Here is a 24,605-nt window from a genome sequence, read left to right on the forward strand (position 1 = left end):
ACTGTGATCATCTTTCATAGTCCAATCAGGTGTGATTGTAGCCTAGTCCTCAATGCCGAGAGACTGGAAGGTTTAACTTTGTCTGATGTTGTACCGCCCACAATGTCCGGAACGTAACCTCACTGCCCGAGAGAAGTTTGCCTCACAAATCGCATGGACTAAACCGAGAAGAGACAACTATTTTTTATCACGTTTATTTACCCTCTCTTGTGTCAAGGATGGATATACTTTCAAAGAGGATTGTTTTTCTGGTGATTTTTGTATATAGTAAGTCATTTTACATTATTCTATTGAACACACCTACAGTTATGGTAGACAAGTATTTGTCCGGTGGAGACAAAGTGCTTGTGGACCGCTATGTGCACCTGCATCCTTCTGTTTTATCCCTATTAGTGTTTTAACCCGTTTACCGTTGTTTACATTCGTAGAGCAGTGTGTTGTGGGAAGGTGTCAGTGAAGAGGAGGATAAAGACGAATAAGAGTAAATCAAAGCAATGTCGGAATGCATAATAAACCGCGTAGTCAGGATAAAGACTTGATCTATTTAGCTAGTATGTGTACCTGTAAGAGTGTATGATTTTCATTTTTTGTTGCAAACTTTTCTATGGCCTGAGACAATGCTCTTGAGGATGAGGATGGGCTGGAGGGGATGGGTTCACGCTGACATTGGGGCTGTAAATGGGCTGAGCTGGAGATGGGCTGGGCTGGAGGTGGAGGTGGAGGCAGGCACTAGGGATGGATTTGAGATGGGCTGGGCCGGGATTGGGTTGGCCTGGAGATGGAGGCTGACATTGGGGCTGGGCGTCCTCAGATAAACAGAGACACATATCATATTTACCTGTCACAGCAGGTGAGCATTCTGCCATCTCTGTATGGAACAATGTGTAGGAGAGGAAACATTCCTAGGGGCTTGGGGCTGGATTAGGGTGTAGCACTAGGGGCTAGGGGTCATGGTCAAGGCACAGAGAGGATGGGCCTGGAGAGAGATTGGGTGATGAGACGCTCCATGGGAGTCTGTGCCGTTTGTCCACTCAGGCTTCCGTAGATCAGGGGTGTGATTGGGTGATCCTGGAGCACAAAGCAGCCAGCCAGCTGGAACCACATTGCTACAGAATCAGCAGGCTCCCCATAGCTAGCTAGAGAGAGCCCTATATCTGTCTCTCTGTCATTCTCTCATTATCTGTCTGGCTCACTGTCACTCCAATTGTAATCTTCCAGTCTCTCTGTCGTTCTTTCCTCTCTCCTCTGTTTTCTACTCTTTTCTACCTGACATGCATGCCTGCATGCTTCATTGCATTGTATGCCCACGTCATACACACAATAGTTTAAGACTCACAATGAAAAACACAAGCCTTATTTGCCCCTAAACCTAGTTCCTTCTGGTTGTTCTACTGATCAGCCAACCTTTTTGTTCCTATAAAGTCATTCGCATGTCTACTACTATCTCTAATTTATAATTGCTCCTGCGCAATGTCTATTAATTCCAGATACTGTATGTGTACTGCATTGGCAAAAATCTGCTATGAATTTTGGAGGGGACAATTATATTAAATTTTCTCAAGAGCAATTCCTGAGGGGGACACCAAAATTACTGTTGGAACACATTGATCTACATTGTAATATGTTAAATGTATATTATTAATATTATTTTAATTTCCTTATGTTTACAGTGATTTATTGGGGGGGACAAGTCATATTCCTTCCAGGATTTCCGCCTATGGTTTACTGCATAAACGTTGTTTTCGAAATCTGGAAGGTTTTCACGAATCATTACACCATCAGCTTCTGACCCTCCATGAGAACTGATGTTTCACAAAAGGAAATGAATGAGATGAGACATGAGATGTTGGAACTTGCCTATCTTTGTCTGTCGGGAGGTTTGAAGTTCAAGTTGGGCTGGGCTGAGCTTGACTAGACTGGGCTTATCTGAGAGCAGGGAGCCCAGCCCTGTAAACAAACACTCGCAGCTGATATTCTGTTGTATCGGAGGCTCTGTGACCCAAGTCTTGGTGTCGTTTTGTTCTGCAACAGTAGGTAACAATGTGTGTTAATGGCGTTAATGACACTTAGTGTTTCATTGAGGAAGACACAGGGTGGCAGACTGAGTTCTCCCAGCACTACTACTCTCCTTCCATCTCATTTCATTCTCCTTTCTATCCCTCTTATCTCTTCTCTCTCTTTGTCCTCTATCCCTCCTATCTTCCTCTCTATCCTTCCTTCCTCTCTCTCCCTCCTTTCTATCCCTCTAAATCTCTTCTCACTCTTCCTCATTTCTATCTCTCTTCTAAATCCCACCTGTCTCTTCTCTCTCTCTCTTTCCTAAATTGTTGTTTGTAGTTTAGCAGTCTCAAGTTTGATCCTGGTATGGTATAATCTACACACACACCAAGCTGGGACTTGTCCTACCTGGCTAGCATGACACACACACACTCACACACACACATGCGCACACAAACATACACACAGCAGGTCTCTGTATCAGTAATACACGTCCTCCCAGTCAGTGCCAATAATTTATGTTACGCTACCATAAAAGGCAGTCAAAACACTGAAACTGATGTTGCCTGCTGCATATGGGTATGTGTATGATTGTGTGACTGTTTGTGTGCATGCGTGTACCTGTGTGCATGTGCGTACCTGTGTGTACGGTAATGTTGTGTGTGTGTGTGTGTTGCAGGCTGTATTGTGGCTGTGTCCCAGGGCTTTAACGTGGGCAGCGCCGGGGCCAAGGTGTTCTCTGAACCCAAGGAGGAGGAGTTTGGATACAGCGTCCAGCAGTTTAGCAACCACCTGGGGAAATGGTGAGACGCACTCGCACACCACAGACACCAACACAGATGCACACGCATGCACGCGTACACAGACATGCATACTGTGTACACAGTGCTTCCCTCTGCTAACACCACTTAGAGGACCAGGAAGACTTACATATACACTTCCTGTGAGCTCCAGGGTGTGCAGTGCATCCTCAAGATATAACAATGTTCTTTTCTGGGAAGGTCCAGCCCTCCTCTACATGTCCACTAATAACAAACACAACTGCATATCTATAACCTAATAGCAATAAACAGAGCAAGCGGTAGGGATAGGGGAGGGACATCAATAAAAGAGAAAGATAGACAGAGAGAGATGAGAAATACAGGAGATCTCCTTGTGAATGGAACCATTCTGTGAAGACGAGATGGGCTGTCTTTTGTTTAAGACATGAAAGCTTGTGACATCATCAGTCAAAGTTCAGTCCCTTGCTGCAATTGACTGTTTCCTGTCCAAGTGTTCGAGAGGTCTACAGCAGAGTTGTAGAGTGGGTGAGTGGGTGTTGAGTCATCAGGCTAGGAAAACTCCCCAAATGAACAATTGCAGTGTACAAGAAGTGAGCTCAAACCTGACCCAAACATTCTAAAGTTTACTAAGGTGGTTCACCTCATTACCAGTCAATGGGGGCCGACATCAGAACCAATACACAAAAAAATCCCCAAACTAACAAGCACCAATTACAGGTTGATAAAGTGTGTACATGTCCTATTCTGCTGCAACACACAGGTCATTACCCCTTTCTGTGTGCTGGCCAGACTGTCACTAGAAACAGCAGCAATCCCCCATCCCAGACAGCAGCTCCATCATCTACTCCACTGGAAGAAACTCTTGTTTTTTCTGTGGCTTAGAGGCCTTTCAACCATCTGCCTTCTTCCTCTTCTATAACACTCCCACACTCACCCAGATGAATTCCGATGTGAAGACAAGGTGTTGGCCGTACCTTTATGTACCTGGATGAAATATGACTATATATGGGTTTGTGATTAATTAGACAATGTAATGTAACCATATATGGTCCTATGTTTGTCTTGACAGAATGTTTACCAACACTGTGTCAACACTGACATATCTGCGTGTGTGTGTGGGAGAGCTAGTTATAGATAGTGTGGGTGTATGTGTTGGTGGGGTGTGTGTCATGCCTCTGTGGCAGGCGATGAACATAATTGGTGGTGACTTTAACAGGAGGCAGCCACGGTGTAATCTAGTGGGCGCGACCATATTGAGTCACATGGCGGAAAGGCTGTGATCGCCATGGTAACTCGGGAAGTGGTCATTATATTTCTATCCTTATCAGACACAGAACACGTCTTTGGACATGTTTCTGGTGCTCAACTAGAGGGTGCATATTAAGGTGCTGGATTATAGAGATCTGAAGAGGAGGAGCGCACAGTGTTGTTATGGTGTTACTGAGTGCTGGTGTGACGTGTGCATGCGTGCCTGTGTTTGTCTGGGTCTGTTTGTGTGCGTGCGTCTTCTCCCCAGGTTGCTGGTGGGTGCTCCCTGGAGTGGCTACACACCGAACAGGATGGGAGATGTGTACAAGTGCGAGATCAGAGGAGCCAGTTCAGGTTGCCAGAAACTGGGCCTGCAGAGTAAGACAGCGTGCGCGTGTGTGTGTGTGTGTCGTCCTAGTGGAACTTCTAGTGCCATGGTAACTACAGGATTACTCTGCTGCTAAACCTAATCCAGACTACTAATCCCAGAATAACAGGCATGCTGCAGTGAGTTCTATCCAGGTTATTAAAAGGAAACCCACACTCAACCAACTTTCTCCTCTTTCCTTCTACTCTCTCTCTCTCTCTCTCTCTCTCTCTCTCTCTCACGCTCTCTCTCTCTCTCTCTCTCTCAGACTCAATCAGCATACCAACGGTGAAAAACATCAAAGTTAATATGAGTCTGGGTCTCACGCTCACAGCATCTCCCACAGCAGACAAGCTCTTGGTAAAATCAACTTCTTCAGCCAAGTGATTGCTTTCAGGCAAAGCTACCTTGTTACAGTCTGAACATTTTACAGCCCCCTACTGCATCACACTCAACATGACTGTGTTTGTTTTCTGCTTGTCAGACGTGTGGTCCTCTCTGGGCTCAGCAGTGTGGCAGCCAGAATTATTATCCCGGAGTCTGTGCTGAGGTCAACCAACTGTTCCAGTCTCTGCCAGCATTTTCACCTGCCCTTCAGAGTAAGAGTGCCCCATAATTGTTCTCACCAGCCCTTCAGAGTAAGAGCGCCCCATAAACATTCTGTAGTAACCTTAACTGGGTACTCCCCTGCAGCCTGTGGTGGTCCGATGGACATTGCCATTATTCTGGACGGGTCCAACAGTATCTACCCTTGGCCGCCCGTGGTAGCGTTCCTCAAGAAGCTGCTGGAAAATCTAGATATTGGACCTGAAAATACTCAGGTGAGCCTGCCAATCAGTAGCCTTCAAAGACATGATTCAAAGTTGTAGGTGGAAGTCAGATGTCTTGATAATGCATTTTGTTTCAGGTGGCTGTCATTCAGTATGCAGTTAATGCATCATTTGAGTTCTACCTGAACTCCTATAAGACAAAGGCCTCCATTGTGACGGCTTCTTCCAGCATCAAGCAGAAAAGTGGGTCTATGACCAATACCTTCCAGGCCATAGATTTTGCCAGGTAAGTCTTCAGCTCTCACATTACAGGATGGCACTATGTCAAGGATGGACTGATGTAAAGCTAGAGTGGAATGAATAACAAACTGTTCGTAAGAAAGGTTGACTGTAAAAATGATTAAAATCTTGGTGTGTGTGTGTGTGTGTATGTGTGTGTCAGAGAACATGCTTTTCTTCCTCAGTATGGTGGTCGGCCTGGAGCCAGCAAGGTGATGGTGGTGGTGACTGATGGAGAGTCTCATGATTACAGTCAGAGAAATGGGGTCATCGGCAGGTGTGAGGCCGACAAAATCACTCGCTTTGGCATCGCTGTAGGTCATTGGTCCAAAGCAAACATCCACCACTACTAATGCTGTTTACATCCCTCATCTGTCTCCACTTAACCTTGCCTCGACTCCAACCCCTCTTATGCCATTATCAACTGCGCTTGTCTCCATCCTCCCAGGTGCTGGGTTACTACATAAGAAACGGTATTAACACCAAGGATCTGATCACCGAGATCAAGTCCATAGCGAGCACTCCGTCAGAGCGCTACTTCTTCAATGTGTCTTCAGAGGAAGTTCTGCAGGAGATTTCTGGCACCCTGGGAGACCGCATCTTCAACATCGAGGGTGAGCTAATGTGAACCCTAACCCCATGTGTTGGCTCAGTGCAACATATGTGTTGTTAAAACGAATTCTAGGTGAAGATTTACTGCAACATAGAATATGTTTGTGTATTTTTAGAAAGCAAACGTGCACTAACAAAAGTGGTATGGTCTAGGACGAGCATTGATTGATTGTTTGAACCTGTCGTCCGTGGTGTGTGTTCCTGGTATCCAGGTACAGGCAAAGGATTAGACTTCCAGATGGAGTTGTCTCAGGTGGGCTTCAGTGCTCACTACACCAAGCAGAAGGTATGTAACAACGCTTCAGTACTGTTGGTGTCTTCAGCTCATGCTAGAACATTAGCTTGCTGAAGGTCATGCTAGAACATTAGCTTGCTGAAGGTCATGCTAGAACATTAGCTTGCTGAAGGTCATGCTAGAACATTAGCTTGTTGAAGGTCATGCTAGAACATTAGCTTGCTGAAGGTCATGCTAGAACATTAGCTTGTTGAAGGTCATGCTAGAACATTAGCTTGCTGAAGGTCATGCTAGAACATTAGCTTGCTGAAGGTCATGCTAGAACACTAGCTTGCTGAAGGTCATGCTAGAACATTAGCTTGTTGAAGGTCATGCTAGAACATTAGCTTGTTGAAGGTCATGCTAGAACATTAGCTTGTTGAAGGTCATGCTAGAACATTAGCTTGTTGAAGGTCATGCTAGCATGTGAAGAGGTCTGTCCTTAACCACTGATGATCAGTTGACAATCATTAAAGACTGCAACTAATGATTACTTTATTACTTTGATGTTTGAACTATACCCTGCTATAATAACTCATGACAACCTGGCACGTCAGGGCCATTTCTAGGAACCCTATCTAAAGCCTAAACAAACGCTATCTAGCATGCGGAATCTTCTGTCTGTGCTTGCGAAGGCTATGTTGATGTCTCCCCTATGGCTATGTTGATGTCATGTTTCCCATGAGAGTAAAACCTCCCATATTGTAATACTATTTAGCTGCCCTTCATCCCTGTGTTCATGGTCCAGTCCTCTGAAATGCTCAACTTGAGTGGATCAGACAACTGCACCTTTTATAGATCTAAACAAACAGTGCTTTTGGCTTGATCTTGTACTTGGCGGTTCACTTCATTGACTTGGTACTATCACAGCAATTGGGTACTATCTAATATGTCTTCACATGCTATACCAGAACCTTAGCTTCCTGAATGACATGCAAGCATGCTGTACCAGTACATGGTAACTGGTCTTTCTGGAGAAATGTTAAGGGCAGCTTCTCCCTCCAGGACTCGTTGATGCTGGGGGCAGTGGGAGCTTACGGCTGGAGTGGCACCGTGGTACATCACACGCCACAAAAGTCCAACATCTTTCCCAAGACAGCATTTGAGAACATCCTGCAGGACAAGAACCACAGCTCTCTACTGGGTAGGTTCTTCCTGTAGGAGCCCCAGCAAATGGCTTGTTTGTGTGTGTGTGTGTGTGTGTGTGTCATACGTGTGTCTGTGTCTTGTGTGTGTGCCCAGGCTACTCGGTGACGACCCTGAGTGACGGCAGGATGGAGTACTACGTAGCAGGAGCGCCTCGCTCCAACCACACAGGCCAGGTGGTGGTCTACACCCTCACCAGCGGGGGGCAGCCTGCCGTGGTGGATTCCCAGAGGGGGGAGCAGGTGAGAGACGGGTCCCGTTTTTTTCCCATCAGCTCCAGTTCTGAGGTCTGTGTCTGGTCATTCATGGGTCACTGAGCACGACGGTTCCGTGTTTCTAGATCGGCTCCTACTACGGCAGCGTCCTGTGTCCTCTGGATGTGGACAGAGACGGGGTGTCGGACCTGCTGCTGGTCGGAGCTCCCATGTTCATGAACCAGCAGAAGAAGGAGATGGGGAAGGTCTACCTGCTGTCCTTCACCAAGGTCAGACTTCTACTGGCTAATCTCACCCTCCGACCGTCATCCAGAAATTCCTGAATGCAACCATGTTCTATATACACACGTATGCGTGTGGATTTGCACCGTCAACGCCCCCTGTTCCTCCAGGGTGTTCTGAGTGACCAGGGGGTTCTGAAGGGTCCGTCCCCGCTAGAGAATTCTCGTTTTGGGATGGCGATCGCTGCCGTGTCCGACCTCAACCTGGACGGCTACAGTGATGTGGTGGTGGGAGCTCCTCTTGAGGACAGCAACAGAGGGGTTATATATGTGTTCAACGGGGACAACTCCAGAACACTCAAGACCCAGTACTCACAGGTACGGCGCTAACCCTAGCCTGGGTTCTGCCTCACTGAACCTGGAAGTGGAGCTGAAATGATGCATGCTGAAACATGAATGTTGTTTAGTTCGTCATGTGATATTTAGCAACAGTGTCATACATCGGTGTGTTTTCGGGGGGTTTGCCACTGTCGAATCATAGGTGGTACATTATGTACCACCTATCTATCCTGTTGCACTCGGACGTACGTCACAATACGGTTGTTAGATACTTTCGAAATGCTGTGTTATCTCGACTTGAAGGGTTAACCCTTAGTGGGCTTCATACGCAACACAGAGAATGAGATATAACTGTGTGGACGATGTGGTCGCTGGGTTCAACCTTCCTGATGGTCTCCCTGGTGTCTAGAGGATCCTGGGCTCCAAGCTAGACTCCGGTCTGAGGTACTTTGGCCGCTCCCTGAGCACCAGCACAGACCTGAACGATGACACCATCCCCGACGTCACCGTGGGAGCTTATGGGAAGGTGGTGCAGCTCTGGTGAGACTTCCTGCTTTCGTGTCTTTTGGATCAGCATCACTTCCTTGTGTCCTGTTCTATGAGTTTAGGGGTAACTTCCTCCTTCCCCAGGTCCAGAGGTGTTTCCGTGGTAACGGCCAGTGTGACCTTTGACCCAGACAAGATCAGCATCCTCAGCAAGACGTGTAATGTGGCAGGGAGGATAGCGTTCTGCTTTAATGCCAAAGTCTGCTTCAGTGGGATCTTCAAACCCTCCCCTCCTGTGGGCCCCTTGGGTAAGACCCGCTCTCTCTCTCTCCTCCATCCCTGATCTCTCTGTCCCTCTCTCCTCCATCCCTGATCTCTCTGTCCCTCTCTCCTCCATCCCTGATCTCTCTGTCCCTCTCTCCTCCATCCCTGATCTCTCTGTCCCTCTCTCCTCCATCCCTGATCTCTCTGTCCCTCTCTCCTCCATCCCTGATCTCTTTGTCCCCCTCTCCTCCATCCCTGATCTCTCTGTCCCCCTCTCCTCCATCCCTGATCAAGCTGTCCCTCTCTCCTCCATCCCTGATCTCTCTGTCCCTCTCTCCTCCATCCCTGATCAAGCTGTCCCTCTCTCCTCCATCCCTGATCTCTCTGTCCCTCTCTCCTCCATCCCTGATCTCTCTGTCCCTCTCTCCTCCATCCCTGATCTCTCTGTCCCTCTCTCCTCCATCCCTGATCTCTCTGTCCCTCTCTCCTCCATCCCTGATCTCTCTGTCCCTCTCTCCTCCATCCCTGATCAAGCTGTCCCTCTCTCCTCCATTCCTGATCAAGCTGTCCCTCTCTCCTCCATCCCTGATCTCTCTGTCCCTCTCTCCTCCATCCCTGATCAAGCTGTCCCTCTCTCCTCCATCCCTGATCTCTCTGTCCCTCTCTCCTCCATCCCTGATCAAGCTGTCCCTCTCTCCTCAATCCCTGATCTCTCTGTCCCTCTCTCCTCCATCCCTGATCAAGCTGTCCCTCTCTCCATCCCTGATCTCTCTGTCCCTCTCTCCTCCATCCCTGATCAAGCTGTCCCTCTCTCCTCCATCCCTGATCAAGCTGTCCCTCTCTCCTCCATCCCTGATCAAGCTGTCCCTCTCTCCTCCATCCCTGATCAAGCTGTCCCTCTCTCCTCCATCCCTGATCTCTCTGTCCCTCTCTCCTCCATCCCTGATCTCTCTGTCCCTCTCTCCTCCATCCCTGATCTCTCTGTCCCTCTCTCCTCCATCCCTGATCTCTCTGTCCCTCTCTCCTCCATCCCTGATCTCTCTGTCCCTCTCCCTCCAGCCTTGAGCTGCAACCTGACCCTGGACGCAGACCTGCAGTCCTCCAGAGTGACCTCCAGGGGCCTGTTCAGCAGCAACGTTGAGAGGCTCCTGCAGCAAGATATCAGCCTGACCACTGGGGGGCACTGTGAGACACACCAGGTCTTCGTACAGGTACTCATTGATGGTCATCTCAGGTTGAGACATAGTTACTTACAAGGACAATAACACATTCACAGAAGGTCAGGGGGGTTCTTCCTTTGAAACGTTTTCATATTCCCTGGCATTTTAGTCTCAGTTTTCAATATATAGTAACAAATAACTTTTGGATTCTTGGATGTTGTATGTGTGTTTCATCAGGAGGCTCCAGACTTTGTGAACTCCCTGGGTCTGCGCGTGGATGTAGCGCTCCAGAACCCAGATGCCAACCCAGTCCTGGACCCCTTCAGTACCAGCGCCTGGGAGTTCTCTGTGAGTCACAGCACACATGAAGCCTGCTTCTCCATAGACAAGCTTCTGTTACGGGATTGTGGGTCTGAAGTTATAGAGGTTTATCTCTGTGTTCCAGATCCCCTTTTCCAAGGACTGTGGGTCTGATGAGGTGTGCAATAGCGACCTCACCCTGGCAGTGGTTAGAGGGGACCAGGTGCCCAGGTCAGGAGCTCATCCCTATGCACACACACACTCACCTGTACACACACACACACATACTTTTACACACAGACACTCCTTAATGCACATTAGTTCTTGGTTGCAGAAGTGGTATAGGGAACACTGGTCTGTTGTTTACATTTACATTTACATTTAGTCATTTAGCAGACGCTCTTATCCAGAGCGACTTACAGTAAGTACAGGGACATTCCCCCGAGGCAAGTAGGGTGAAGTGCCTTGCCCAAGGACACAACGTCAGTTGGCATGACCGGGAATCGAACTGGCAACCTTCGGATTACTAGTCCGACTCCCTCACCGCTCAGCCACCTGACTCCCCTGTTGTACATTGGAGTTTAGTGTGTAGAATAGCCTTCCTGGGAACAAAAATCTCGGCATGGTTTTAGGGACGGCAATCGACAGGTGAACACACATATATGTGATTACTGTAACTGGGCTGACAGGACTGTCCTTAGTCACATGGATGTTTTTGTTGTGTCTGCAGTTCCTCTGAGATGTTGGTGAGCTACAAGAACAAGAGGCTGTTCTTCCATGTAACCCTTAGCAACAGGAAGGAGAACGCCTACAACGCCAGAGTGACGACCACCTACTCCAAGAACCTGTTCTACTCCTCCGTCACTCCCCCTGTATGCATCTCTCTCTCCTCCTACTCCAGCTCTCTTCCTCTCCTCCCTCATCTTCCTCTCTGTACAGAACAGTTGGACCCTTTCAGACAAGTCTGTTTCATGGTTTGATTCATCGTTTAAGCGTGTGTGTGTGTGTGTTTCCAGAGTGATGGAACAGAGGTGAAGTGCACCTCCGTCAAGGACTCCTCCAGCCTCGTGTGCCAGGTGGGATACCCAGCTCTCAGAGTAGACCAGGAGGTGAGATTCCCCCCGCATCCGCGTGCGCCCAGAGCATGTGCCCGTCAGTGCACGTGTGTTCGCTTGGCAGCGGACGCTCCGTGTTTTCACCCAACGTGCTCGTCTCCCTCGTAGGTCACGTTCGAGATCAGCTTTGACTTCAACTTTGCGCTTCTGCAGAATAAAGCTACGGTGGACTTCGAGGCCTCCAGGTTGGATTTCACTCGTCGGCATAACGCAGACACACTCTGAGACACACTTCAGACCCGTTCTTATTAGACATGACGCGTGTCTCACACTTTGTTGTCGTTGTGTTCTTGTCTCCTCAGTGACAGCAGAGAGGTGAAGCCTTCAGACAACCAGGTGTCCCTTTCCATCCCTGTCCGATATGACTCGGAGATAGCTCTTTCCAGGTAGCCTGCACACTGACTGGCCCTCACCTATGCCCTCACTTCTATCTAGCTCTCACCCACGCTACTCACGAGTCCTCCTCCTCTCCAGGACACCCATCACTGACGAGCCCTCAACCTAGCTTAAGTGGCTGTATGTGATTTGTATTGACAGAGAGGCCGACCCTAACTTCTATGTGGTAGACTCAGACAAGGAGGTGATCAGCCCAGTCAAATCCTTCAGTGACATTGGTCCTGAGTTCAAGTTCTCCCTCAAGGTAAGAGTCAATGAGTAAATGCATGAATGAGCACATGCACACACACACATGCATACAGAGAAAACACTCAGCTCTGGGCTTCTGCTATCGCCCCCTAGTGGTCTAGTGGTGAATCTCCTGAGATGTTGAGTCTACTCAGTTGCAAAGCCTACACCATGAGGATTATAGAGATAATGAGTAAAACATTCAGATAAGGCTTTAACCCTTGTGCTGCCTTCGGGTCACATGACCCAAAGGTTCATAACAAACCATCGTTGTGTTTACCCAATTTTTTATTTTTTTTATTTTAACCTTTGCAATGTGGGGGATCTGAGACAGCCCGACGGTTAAAAGAAAATGCTTCACTTTAATGCGGTAAAGTTGTCGCAATACGACGGCGGGTCACAATGACTGATGGGTCAGAATGACCCGAAGATAACACAAGGGTTAATTCAGTCAACAGTTTGTGGGAATTCACCGTGTGTGTGTGTGTGTGTGTGTATGTGCGGTCCTCAGGTGTCCACAGGCAACCTGCCCATAAGTCTGGCCTACTTGACTGTGTCGATGCCCTTGAAGACGGCAGCAGGAAACCCCCTCCTCTATGTGACAAACATCCACACTGCCCCGGTGAGCTTAACCCCGAGACCTGACTTCCCTTCCACTGAGCCCTGACCCTCCTGCTCTAACCGCTGACCTCACGGATGTGTTCCACAGAGTGGTGATGTGAACTGTGATGTCACCGGTTTGGTGGACCCACTGAAGATCAGTAGCCTGAGAGGCCACACCCCCTCCTTCAGCTCGGAAAACCTCCTCAGCACACCACAGTTGGTATGCACATGAGAAACCTAAGAGATGATTCATTATAAGATGGCTTACATGTTAAACTTGTGGTCATGAGGAGTTCCTGGCCACAGCACGTGCAGATTACTGTAGGGTTGAGATGTTGTCATGCATTCTCAGGACTGTACGAGTGCCACCTGCCAGCCAATGCAATGTGTTCTGAAAGACATGGGACCCAAGAGGGACTTCTTTGTGAACGTGACCTCACGGATATGGAACGGCACGTTTGCTGCAGTAAGAACACACACGCCAACAAGCCTTCACCTACTGTGGCAGCATAGCATTTATGCATTTAGCATAGCAATAGCGTTTGCTGAGAGTGGAATGTTGTGTTTGTGCAGGCAACCTTCCAGTCCCTCGTGCTGACGGTTACCACGGAGATAAAAACATCCCAGTCTGACCTACTGTTCATCGCTCACAAACAGCTCCAGGTCTCTGACAAACGCACACATACACACACACACACAGTCATGGCCAAATGCATTTGAAATAAACTCACATTTTGGCCAGTGAGGCCTTTTATCACAGAACTCATGCCCTGTGCCCTACACACATACATATGCAAGCGCACACACACACACACACACACACACACACACACACACAGGTAGGTCTAACCCTTCTGTGCTGTCCACAGGTGGGCGTGACTCTTAGTAAGCCAGGTGAGAAGGGGCAGGTGCCTGTGGGTGTGATCGTGGGCAGTGTCATCGGGGGCCTGCTCTTATTGGCTGCGGCCATCGCCACGCTGTGGAAGGTAGGCTTAGCGGTTAAAGCAGCTGAACATGTACGCATGCACCTGTAAAAGTACTATGCATCAGCGTGCACAACTGATAGGCCACCTGGCAACACATTTGAAGTACTTGAATTAGGGGGTATATGATGTTGACCTGCACTAACACTCGGGGGGTGCACGTGTTTCCACAGGTGGGTTTCTTCAAGAGGAAGTACAAGCAGTTGCAGAAGAGTCCAGAAGAGGAAGGCGAAACTCAGGGTCTACGGGAGGGGGAGGATGCACCTTGAGTCAGGAGGAGGAAGACGAGCAGGAGGAGGATGAAAAGGAGTTCAAAGAGGAGGAAGAGAAGCACGAGGTGGAGGAGGAAGGAGATCTGCGGTGTATGTGTGTGTGTGAGTGCGTGTGTGTGTGTGGAGAGCAGATGTACTGCAGGAGGTCAGGGTTTGCGTGGGCGTACATGTGTATGTATGGGTGTTGATGTGCAGGGAATTTGTGTTTGTTTGTGTTGGCCAGAAATGATCAGCAACAATCAAACGACTACTATAGCGGCCATGTTGCAAAACTTTTGTAGTGTTTTTATACCGTTTATTGTGTGTTATGGGGACTCGCCAATGGGGTGGCTCAAAAAGTTGCAGTTCTGTCCCATCAGCACGCCTGCAGTATGCTGGGCATACGGCATCGTGTTCTACTGTGGTTAACATATTGTTGATGCAGATGCTACTGAAACTAGAAAGGGACAACATGATAATGCACATTCACGCAGGTTTCTGTCAGATATGATCTACTGTAGCAGTTCATCTAGTCGGTCAGCTGTACAATAAAATACACACTCCTGAATGTATCTAGCAAGAGTCTTTTATTTAACTTGCAAATAAAATAAACTGTATCGATACAGTGGTCAGTAAGGCTGATGTTATAGACGTGAAAGAATGTAAATATATATGAATTAGTCCACAATGACCTTAGTCAGGTGGTATCTTTCTGAGGCCATACAGAGACACACTGTGGATGATTGAGTGGGAGGTGTTTGTAATGGGATCAAACCACTCTTACCCATGGCTGCATCCTCACCCACAGCTCTGGTTTTGGGTTTCTTTGAGGCTTTGATGAACGTCTTCATAGATATGGTGAGGATGCTTTATGTCATTCTAATAAAGCTTTTACAAAATAACACGAAAACATGCTTTTCAAGTCTGTTTGTGAAACATAGCTGTTAGTTGGGTTATTTAAGTGTCTTGACTGACTGGATCAATTGATCCATCTATCCATCCATTAAACAGTTTTAAGTCCCAAAAAGTGTTCATCGGGATAAGACACAGGCTCAGAGGTCAGCTTGCTGCTCTGCTTCCTGTCCAGGGACACTCCTGGTTCTCCTTCCAGCAAGGTTCATCTCCCTGATACACTTCCTGGAACACAGACATTCCCAGTCAGCCACTTCTCCAGTAATGTTACATGTGATAGGCTCATCTCCTCCTCAGTAAATATACAGATTTTAAAAAGTTGTCAGGACCTTCTCCTGCCCCTAATAATAACAGTAGGAGCGGGGAAAGTTCAAGGAGGGAAAAGGCATTTTTGAAAGATTATGAGTAACTTAGCCAATTTGCATATACAACAGGAAGGTTAACTAGTATTCCACAAGATAAAGCTTAGCGTTATCTCGTAGCTGTGTGGTTGGAGTCGTGTGTGTACCTTCTTCCAGATGGGAACGCTTGCCTTCAGGGTGTCTATGCAGAACTGCACGGCCTCCAGAGAGTCGCGGCGGTGAGGGGAGGAGATGCCGATGATCACGCTGGCCTCCGTCACTGGCACCACCCTGGACACCATACCACACTGAGCATAACTAACACCACCCTGGACACCATACCACACTGAGCATAACTAACACCACCCTGGACACCATACCACACTGAGCATAACTAACACCACCCTGGACACCATACCACACTGAGCATAACTAACACCACCCTGGACACCATGCCACACTGAGCATAACTAACACCACCCTGGACACCATACCACACTGAGCATAACTAACACCACCCTGGACACCATACCACACTGAGCATAACTAACACCACCCTGGACACCATACCACACTGAGCATAACTAACACCACCCTGGACACCATACCACACTGAGCATAACTAACACCACCCTGGACACCATACCACACTGAGCATAACTAACACCACCCTGGACACCATGCCACACTGAGCATAACTAACACCACCCTGGACACCATGCCACACTGAGCATAACTAACACCACCCTGGACACCATACCACACTGAGCATAACTAACACCACCCTGGACACCATACCACACTGAGCATAACTAACACCACCCTGGACACCATACCACACTGAGCATAACTAACACCACCCTGGACACCATGCCACACTGAGCATAACTAACACCACCCTGGACACCATACCACACTGAGCATAACTAACACCACCCTGGACACCATGCTCAGGACAACTAACCCCACACTGTGAACCATCCTCTCTAGCTCACCCCAGTCTGTGGTACACACAGATGTGTCGGACCGTTGGCCATCTTGTACGTATTTCCTTGCAGATCTTCCGGATCTCTGATTGGGCCATGGGAGCGTACGCCTCATACTCCAGCTGCACCACCTTCTTCCCCTCAAAACTGTCCCTGGTTGTCCCTGGAAACAAGGTGACACGGCAGAGTGACCCTACATGTCATAGCAGAGTGGCTCCCCAAACCCTTCATGTTAGCAGAGCGGCCCACGCAACAACCCACCGATGAAAATGGATATGGCTCCACAGGAGGGGCATGTCACAGCCTGGCTCACCTCCTCCAGACACAGCTGCTGATGGGTCAGCTGCACCTCATCTCTGGCCTCCCCTCCACTCTCACACATACCTGGAGACACAAGTGTCTTTGTCACTGTTCTAGGGTTTGTTTTTCTTACTTGCCATCCACTCTCTTATTTCTAAATGTTTTAGACCTGGTGGATATGCTAATAGTTCAATAGTACTATTATATGCGTGTTGGATTTCCTACTGGGGTTAACTCTTTATCCTCCGCTTAACGGCGGAATGACAGCGACCTCGTCTCCGTTTTTCAGGCTCACGAGCTGGCACCCAATAGTCACGTACTCCTGACTCACAGCCAGCACAATCTGCTCCCGCACTGCAGACAGTCTGTTACGACAAAACATGTTCAAAAGATCCAGAACACAGTATGAACTGTTTAAACAGTATGTCTCAAATGTAGTCACAAATTTACCGAGAGTGTCTATTCACAAGCTCCTGCCACAGCGCGAGGGTCGTCAGTTCTGGCTGGACATGGATCACTTCAGATTTTAGTCCCGTGAGATCTGCGCTTTTTGCGAAATACAACACGAGCACGGACACCTGCAATTGCGAGATCCCAAATGGGCAACAAGTACACATGCTGAATATTTCATTTCAATGGGGGAAGATTTTAGCATGCAATTATCATCTTGCAAAGGAAATGGGGCGTACAGTATCCGTCCTAACTCACCTTAGTAGTCATGTATGCAAACGAGTTAGTAATGACAAGCTGCCATTAACTACTTTCAACGAGACCTTCAGCATATTTACTTCCTTATCTGGCGCCTCCGCCTAGCAGTCAGCTGACTGGGAGGGCGTTCAATTGCAGAGCGAATCACACAGAGGCCTCCTATATGTAATGGCGTGACTCTTTCATTCTGGTCACCTGATCTGACAGCGCCGCAGGGGTCTTTATGAGTATCTTTTTTTGTCTAAATTAAGCCACCATGTGTCCTTTTACTTACCGTAACCAACATCACTCATCTGATACATCTGAAATGTCCCGTTTTCTTTTGGTAGATGTGGGTTATTATTATTTAATGATAGCGTGAAACATCCGTGTCCTGCAAAACTGGTATTTTTAATCTAGGTCTACTTCTGGGTATAGTGTGTCAAACCAGTACTCGTAAACTGTCTAGTCTATTGTATCAATTGTAATTGGCCAATCATCGAAAACAGTTGGAACAAGTCAGTGAACGTCAATTATTACAATTATTGCAGGCTAGTTATTCCTGTTTTCCGCTGGAGGGCGCACGCCTACACAGTCCACTATTACGGAGGCATCTCTATTTCAGACTTTCTGACAAACCTGTGGGCCTTGGAACACTGTAAGAAAATGCCAGTGAGTAAGCCCAGGCACATCTTAGCCTGTAGTGAGACTTGATGCATTGGCTACTGGCTATTGACTGATGCATTCGACCGGTGTATTTGAGTTCTACTTGTCTAATGTTTGTCTGCCTCCCGTGTGATGGAGCATTTATTGATATCTCTGAATTTAGAGAGATAATTAAGTATCCTCTATTATAGAGTTCATTAGCACATAAGAAACTACACGAGGTTCTCACTTTGACTTTTTTTTCATGGAACGGAGCATTATTATTAAAGTTATATTTGAATCTGATTTAACTTCAATAGCCTAACTGACATTTTTGCGCATATGGTTATTGCTGAAATGCACGTTAGTAATGTCACTCCACGTCCATAAAATCATACTGTAGGAGGTTCATGTTTTAGTAGCCTAAAGCTCTCACATTCGTGTCTGTGTTTCAGCTTCGGCGCGTCTGTAGCCTACCAGAATGTCCTCAGTGCGCGCTCAGTTGGAGAAAGTTGTGTAGGTTACCTGACACAGAGGAGGAGCGGGGGCCCATCTCCCCACCCCTTCCAATTTGGAGACCGCCCTCTTTAGATATTGTAGTAGAGACCCGTCTTAGAAGATTTAAAATCTGAGACCTTTTCCAGCAGTTAGAGCGTCACTGAGGATTGGCAAACTGCGCACAGAACTTCTCCGCCGTGCGTCTGAGTAGGCTACTTTGCGCTGTCAGCCGGTTGTTCAGGATGCTAAAGGCACCACATCTCTGCCAAGGCATTCTCGCGATCTTCATGTGGTTCACACACATCATGGAGGACCACAAAGCCCAAGGTGAGCTGATCTGAGGGTATAGGTTGGACCTTACTGTCCAACCATAAGTGTGCCGCTGGATACGAGGATTGGTATCTTATTTTGTGTTTATTGCAACTTATATTGGAAATTGGTCAGTGGAGCATCCAGCAAAGAGACACTTTACTGTTTCTGTATTGCATTCTGTTTGCTACATTTTCCACAAATTTTTATTAAACTAATTAAGTTTACATGGATTCATTTTGGTAATTAAAGAAGCCTGGGAATAAGAGTGAGATGTGTTGGGAATAAGATGATGTGCAGACTGATCTGCTTTCCATTCAATAGGCTACATTTTGATATTTTGCCAATGGAAATAATCTATTGAGAAATAGTAGAACAATAGTAGAACTCCAGTTGCTTGTGAGTTGTGTAGCCCAACGGAGAAGAGATTTCTCAATTCTGGCTCCGTTCCTCTCCAAGTGGGTCAATGTGCTACGGGCTGACACGGTCCGCAAGCGCGGGGCTGGTGAGTCCTCCGGGGACTGCCGCCCCACCGAGTTCTCTGGTGAAATTCCACTGCGTGCAGATTTGATTTTAATACATATCACATTTTTGGCATGGCAAATCTGCCTAGTTCCAGAATCTTATAGCCATTTATTTGGAAAAAAGTCAAAGAATGTTTAACGATCCAAGAATCTCAGAAATAAAGAATATAACTTCGTAGATAATAGCATGACACGTTTACCGTTTATCTTCCATGCAGCCGGTAATTGTTGGGAACAGCAGGGGAAGAACGGCCGGTGCCAGGTACTGTACAAGTCCGGGATGAGTCGCGAGGTCTGTTGTCGTAGCGGTCACCTGGGCTCCGCCTGGACCGAAGAGGACGTCCCCAACAGTATGCTCTTCCGCTGGATACTCTTCAACGGAGGTGCGCCGAACTGCATTCCATGTAAAGGTGAGGGAATTAACTGAATACAAAAAAGAGAGTGGATCAAGTCGAGGAAAGGAGTGAACTACAATTCACAGAAAGTGGACATACTTTGTGAAAACTGATATAAAACTGCTATACAATATCATAGCACATGTCATAACTGTGAATAAATCAGGTTTTGGACTGTCTGTGTCTCTGTCTCTCCCCCTGGTTCTCCCCCTGGTTCTCTCCCTGGTTCTCTGTCTGTCTGTCTGTATCTCTGTCTCTCTGTCTCTCTCCCTGTCTGTCTGTCCCAGAGAGCTGTGCCAGTGTGGACTGTGGTCCAGGAAAGCGCTGCAAGATGAACAAGAGAAACACGCCCCGGTGTGTGTGTTCTCCGGACTGCTCCGACATAGCCTCCCAGGGGCCTGTGTGTGGTTCTGATGGGAGGTCGTACCGGGACCAGTGCTCCCTGCTCCGGGCACGCTGTCGGAACCGTCCGGACCTGGAAGTACAGTACCGGGGCCGCTGCCGCAGTGAGTGGGCTCGCAGACTTGGCTCCGAAAAACTTTCAGATGCTTATCTGTACTGACTAGAATATCCCCAGCCAGGTCCATTCTGGTCCAACTAGATCACGCCAGGTCCAGCTAGATTCAATTAGGTTCAGCTAGGAGCAGCTATAGAAACACCCAGAATAGAACTCTCATTTGATCAGCCTGTACCTAACTGGACTTGGCTGGACTTGGGTCCAGTTAAGTCCAGCCAGGTCCAGTTACGTACAGCCTGATCAAATGAGGGTTCTTTTGCAGAGGAGGCATCAGCAGATTTATCTTATGCTCCAATATACAGTACCAGTCAAAAGTTTGTCCAAACTTTTGAACCCTCTCTTGTTCATATTATAATCTCATAATCCCTCCAACGTCTTCCTCAATGAGACCTGCTTCCTCCTTCTCTAGAGACGTGTCGTGGTGTGCATTGCCGTGGCAGCTCATCATGCGTGGTGGACCAGAGTAGCAACGCCCACTGTGTGACCTGTAACACGAAATGTCCGGACGTCTCGACAGAGATGCACCTGTGTGGGAATGACGGCGTGGTGTACCCCAGTCCCTGCCACCTGCGCAAGGCCACCTGCCTGCTGGGCAGGTCCATCGGGGTGGCCTACGAGGGCAAATGCATTGGTCAGTATTCATCTGAATTCTTCTGAATTGGATGTGTCCGAACTGGAGACTGAGATCTGAGCGGTCTGTGCTGACTGTGGAACTGGTACGGTCTTTTCTGTGCATGTCTCGGTTAGACGCATGACAGCGGACAGTAATGGTGTGTGCGCGGGTGTGTGCAGATTTACATTTAGTCATTTAGCAGACGCTCTTATCCAGAGCGACTTACAGTAAGTACAGGGATATTCTCCCCGAGGCAAGTAGGTTGATGTGCCTCGCTCAAGGACACAACGTCATTAAGCACGGCCGGAATCGAACCGGCAACCTTCTGATTAATAGCCCGATTCCCTAACCGCTCAGCCATCTGACCCCCCACCTTACTCCCCCAGACGCCAGGTCGTGTGCGGACATCGTGTGTCGGGGAGGTAGGCAGTGTCTGTGGGACGAGGAGAGCGGGCGTGGGCGCTGCTCCCTCTGTGAGGAGGGCTGTGGAGAGGGGCGCCCCAGAGAGACAGTGTGTGCCAGTGACAACAACACCTACCCCAGTGAGTGTGCCATGAGGCAGGCTGCCTGCGCCCTGGGACGCCCCCTGGAGGTCAAACACTCGGGATCCTGCAATTGTGAGTAGAGGGGAAAGAGGAGTTTCCACCAGGTCCAGGTTAGGGTTTCATTGTGCCAGGGTTACTTTAAGGAGGATGTGTTTTCTTTTGAACAAATCGAGCAAGACACACCAGATGAGGTGGGGTGGGGGGGTTCTCTCTCACTGGCTGGAGTCTGTCTCCTCCTTTTCTCCTACTTTCTTTCTAATCCACCCCCCTCTGTCCAATGCTTTACGCTCTCTTTTCCTGTCCATGGTCTCACTCTCTGTGCCCCATGGATTTGACTAGGAGCCATGTGTTGAATGCCAGTTGTGTCTTGGCTGGAATGAACGGTGCTGTGGCTGTGATGATCCTCTAGCTTGTGAGGGAGTCCTGGAGACAGGAAACTTAGGTTACTTTGATTATCCTCTTAAAGATGTTTGTTTATGTTAAATCTTTGTCAGGAAAATACCACAACAACAGGGTGGTCCTCTGTGAAACGTAGGGCATCGGACACACACAAACACACACACATACACTCACAGACACACACACAAAACACTCTCCACGCAGATATTTGTATGAATCTTGTCTGTTTCCAGGCCTGCAGTAGACCTCCACCCCCCCTGCCCCCACTGCCCAGGACCTCCACCCCCCCAGCCCCCGCTGCCAAGACCTCCATGGCCACCACCCATCCCTTTCACCCCCCAGCCCTCACTGCCCAGGACTTCTTCCCACAAACCCCTAGCACCACCCCCAGCCCCCACCACCACTGTCTGGGACCTCCACCACAACCACCCAGCCCCTCCACCACCCAGCCGGGGTCCTGGAACCCCAGACTGCCTCATACATCAGGGCTGAAGGGGACCGGGGTGGAAGGAGACCAGGGGTGGAAGGAGACCAGGGGTGGAAGGAGAGGGAACGTTGTTGTGAGAATGTAGACTGTTACTGCTGCTGGTCTATGGAGTGGGACTCCAGCTACCAGGATTTTCCTTTCTACAGCAAAGGAGTAGGAGGAAGAGGAGGAGGAAGAGGAGGAGGAAGAGGAGGAGGAAATGGGAGGAAGAGGAGAAGAAAGAGTAAAAAGAGACCGGGACTTCTGGGATTCTGTATTAAAAAAAACCTTAGTTTAACCCAGACAGCAAAAACTCTCCTACCATCCTGAATCATTTTATTGTACATAATTCTAGGACAACTATTTATTGTCTAAAGAAGAAACCAGAAAAGACAGCCTTCATATATATTTCTTTATAATTCTTCGAAATGTGTTTACTGTGTATTTATAGATGTTGTCATATTATTTATACATTTACAGTGTGTGTTGGAATGTGATATAAACCTTGTTGTCCCTCACTAATATAATAGACTGTTTTCATATTGATGTGAACCAGCCAGCATTACCCCCCCCCCCTCTCCGTGGAAACGATGCTCCCACCCTCCCATTCTCTAATTGTACATTTGTGTACATTTAAGGCACTTGTTTTGTTTACAAACTCAAAATTTATTGAAATGATTGTCTTGTTTTCTTTTGAGTATAGACAAGTATAAACATTACGGCCTCAGCTGAGTGGGTCACATGACCCTAACCAACTTTCTAGTAGGAATTTTCTTCTTTTTTTAAACTTTTTTGGTGACTATCTGTTCACCATGTACTGGATAGGGGTTAAGCCCCCCTCTTCACCCTGCCCCTCTAAGGCTCAATGCTTCTCTAGGTCAAGTGTTAAACATATGGTTTGTCTCAATCATGGATGTTCATATAACTTCAGCATGAAACATTTACTATGGAAAGAAGTGCCACACCTAACCCCTTGGTATGTCTAGTTATATTATTTTGCACATAGAGATGTAGTCATAAATATAGAGTTTTGTATTTTTGAAGTGAATGTTGCAACTGCTAGTTATAATGTCTGTGCAAGCATACAAAATAAATGCATTCGGTTTTTCCTTCCTCCTGTGTCGTGTACAATATGTACATATGACATCTTGGATCAATGCTCATTTGAAGCTTGTTTTATACCTACTGAGTCAGTAACAGTTTTAGAAGATTATCATTGCTTTTGTAAAAGTAACTAGGGGAAGTATTTCCCAAGTACAATGCTCATTTGTGCGTAATCACTAATCATCAACTGCAATTATGTGACAGTCCTGCAGGTGATTTAATGATTTAGTGATTTAATACCCACAGCTCTATCAGCCTATCACAGATGGAGCTGGGCTGTTGTTCTACTTACTAGCGTAGCCTATCATCCACCTGCTCCACATCTCAGGAGCAGACAGGAGAGGCCAGAGGAGGGGGCATGCTCATCTGATCAAATCTCATCGTATCAGATCAGAGCACTGTGACCGGTTCTGTGTGTAGTGGAAAACGCACACACCCACATTCACACACACACTCCTTCATTCTCACACACACACACACACACACACACACACACACACACACACACACACACACACACACACACACACACACACACACACACACACACACACACACACACACACACACACAGAGAAACAGCAGGCATAACCATGTTCCGTTATGGAACTGCTGAGGTGGCCAGACTGGACTGGGAACTTTTCCCATGTCATCAGATCCTGTTCTGTCTCCCCTGACCTTGACACCATGAGGGGAGGTCACGCCACTAGATGTTTTATTTGTTGACTCATCACCTATAATACAGCAGGTCTAAACCTCTTTGTGACACACAACATACTGTTCTGTATGACTCAGTGAACGTTTACTTGGCTGGTATGTTTCACAGCTGTACAACATTGAGAACATAGATCAGAGTCGTTTTGTACCTACAGGACAGAATACAGTGAGCAGTCCTGGGCATGCTGCTGACTCCAGCATCTCTCCTGAGAGTGTTATGTTCTGCCTGTGGGGACTCAGTATGTAGAGGACACTTTACTTGGCAGGGACAAGTTGAAAGCCTCCACTCTGCCAGCAGTGTATGCTTTGGTCAAATGCTGAGTGGTGGACCAGGGTTCACACATGGCCCAGACCCAAACTACCCAAAGCTGCAACCCCCAGCACCCAAACTATCCCAGCACTCAAACCACTCCAGCACCCTAACTACCCCAAACCATCCCAATTATTCCAGCACCTAAATTGGTGTTACTATGTCACCAGCTTGTTTACCAAACACCTAAGCTACAAGTTTTCAGATAGTAGCCTACACAGTACCACATCTTACCACTCCTTTTGTAGTGTGTGCATACAGCAACGGAGGTGTTGCTACTGTGGCAAATATCCTCCCATA

General features: G+C 47.8%; 4 protein-coding genes across 6 annotated transcripts; 2 read left to right on the top strand and 2 right to left on the bottom strand.

Annotated features, from left to right (window-relative positions):
- The first annotated feature begins 161 nt into the window (after window positions 1-161).
- itga2.2 (integrin, alpha 2 (CD49B, alpha 2 subunit of VLA-2 receptor), tandem duplicate 2) lies at window positions 162-14,632 on the top strand. 2 transcript variants are annotated; one of them, XM_067249753.1, is made up of 30 exons: window positions 162-267; window positions 2,678-2,801; window positions 4,297-4,406; window positions 4,664-4,755; window positions 4,880-4,994; window positions 5,089-5,216; window positions 5,303-5,451; window positions 5,608-5,758; window positions 5,893-6,058; window positions 6,269-6,342; window positions 7,336-7,474; window positions 7,573-7,718; window positions 7,817-7,960; window positions 8,084-8,290; window positions 8,661-8,791; window positions 8,882-9,045; window positions 10,061-10,212; window positions 10,399-10,509; window positions 10,607-10,692; window positions 11,192-11,333; window positions 11,478-11,570; window positions 11,685-11,761; window positions 11,879-11,962; window positions 12,114-12,216; window positions 12,712-12,822; window positions 12,910-13,023; window positions 13,156-13,269; window positions 13,377-13,466; window positions 13,673-13,789; window positions 13,960-14,632. In XM_067249753.1, exons 1-30 carry the CDS (start codon window positions 219-221, stop codon window positions 14,053-14,055), a joined length of 3,579 nt encoding a protein of 1,192 aa, XP_067105854.1. In that variant the 5' UTR covers window positions 162-218; the 3' UTR covers window positions 14,056-14,632. The 2 variants fall into 2 exon arrangements, with proteins under 2 accessions (XP_067105854.1, XP_067105855.1); XM_067249754.1 differs by lacking the exons at window positions 162-267; window positions 4,297-4,406 and having other exon boundaries at window positions 2,684-2,801.
- LOC136955970 (molybdopterin synthase catalytic subunit) lies at window positions 14,608-16,658 on the bottom strand. The gene is made up of 4 exons (XM_067249757.1): window positions 16,538-16,658; window positions 16,286-16,439; window positions 15,458-15,581; window positions 14,608-15,174 (listed from the first exon to the last, which is right to left on the bottom strand). The coding sequence occupies exons 1-4, from the start codon at window positions 16,656-16,658 to the stop codon at window positions 15,097-15,099; spliced, it is 477 nt and encodes a 158-aa protein (XP_067105858.1). The 3' UTR covers window positions 14,608-15,096.
- A 144-nt stretch (window positions 16,659-16,802) lies between these two features.
- On the bottom strand, window positions 16,803-17,367 carry LOC136955971 (molybdopterin synthase sulfur carrier subunit). Its single transcript, XM_067249758.1, has 3 exons — window positions 17,285-17,367; window positions 17,027-17,154; window positions 16,803-16,941 (listed from the first exon to the last, which is right to left on the bottom strand). The coding sequence occupies exons 1-3, from the start codon at window positions 17,294-17,296 to the stop codon at window positions 16,815-16,817; spliced, it is 267 nt and encodes an 88-aa protein (XP_067105859.1). The 5' UTR covers window positions 17,297-17,367; the 3' UTR covers window positions 16,803-16,814.
- A 1,182-nt stretch (window positions 17,368-18,549) lies between these two features.
- fstb (follistatin b) lies at window positions 18,550-23,286 on the top strand. Of its 2 annotated transcripts, XM_067249756.1 has the most exons (7): window positions 18,550-18,733; window positions 19,458-19,649; window positions 19,922-20,140; window positions 20,561-20,782; window positions 21,151-21,381; window positions 22,051-22,058; window positions 22,353-23,286. In XM_067249756.1, the coding sequence occupies exons 1-7, from the start codon at window positions 18,649-18,651 to the stop codon at window positions 22,470-22,472; spliced, it is 1,077 nt and encodes a 358-aa protein (XP_067105857.1). In that variant the 5' UTR covers window positions 18,550-18,648; the 3' UTR covers window positions 22,473-23,286. The 2 variants fall into 2 exon arrangements, with proteins under 2 accessions (XP_067105857.1, XP_067105856.1); XM_067249755.1 differs by having other exon boundaries at window positions 21,942-23,286.
- Window positions 23,287-24,605: the final 1,319 nt, after the last annotated feature.

The sequence above is a fragment of the Osmerus mordax genome, chromosome 14 (genome assembly GCF_038355195.1).
Source record: "Osmerus mordax isolate fOsmMor3 chromosome 14, fOsmMor3.pri, whole genome shotgun sequence".
Taxonomy (NCBI): domain Eukaryota; kingdom Metazoa; phylum Chordata; class Actinopteri; order Osmeriformes; family Osmeridae; genus Osmerus; species Osmerus mordax.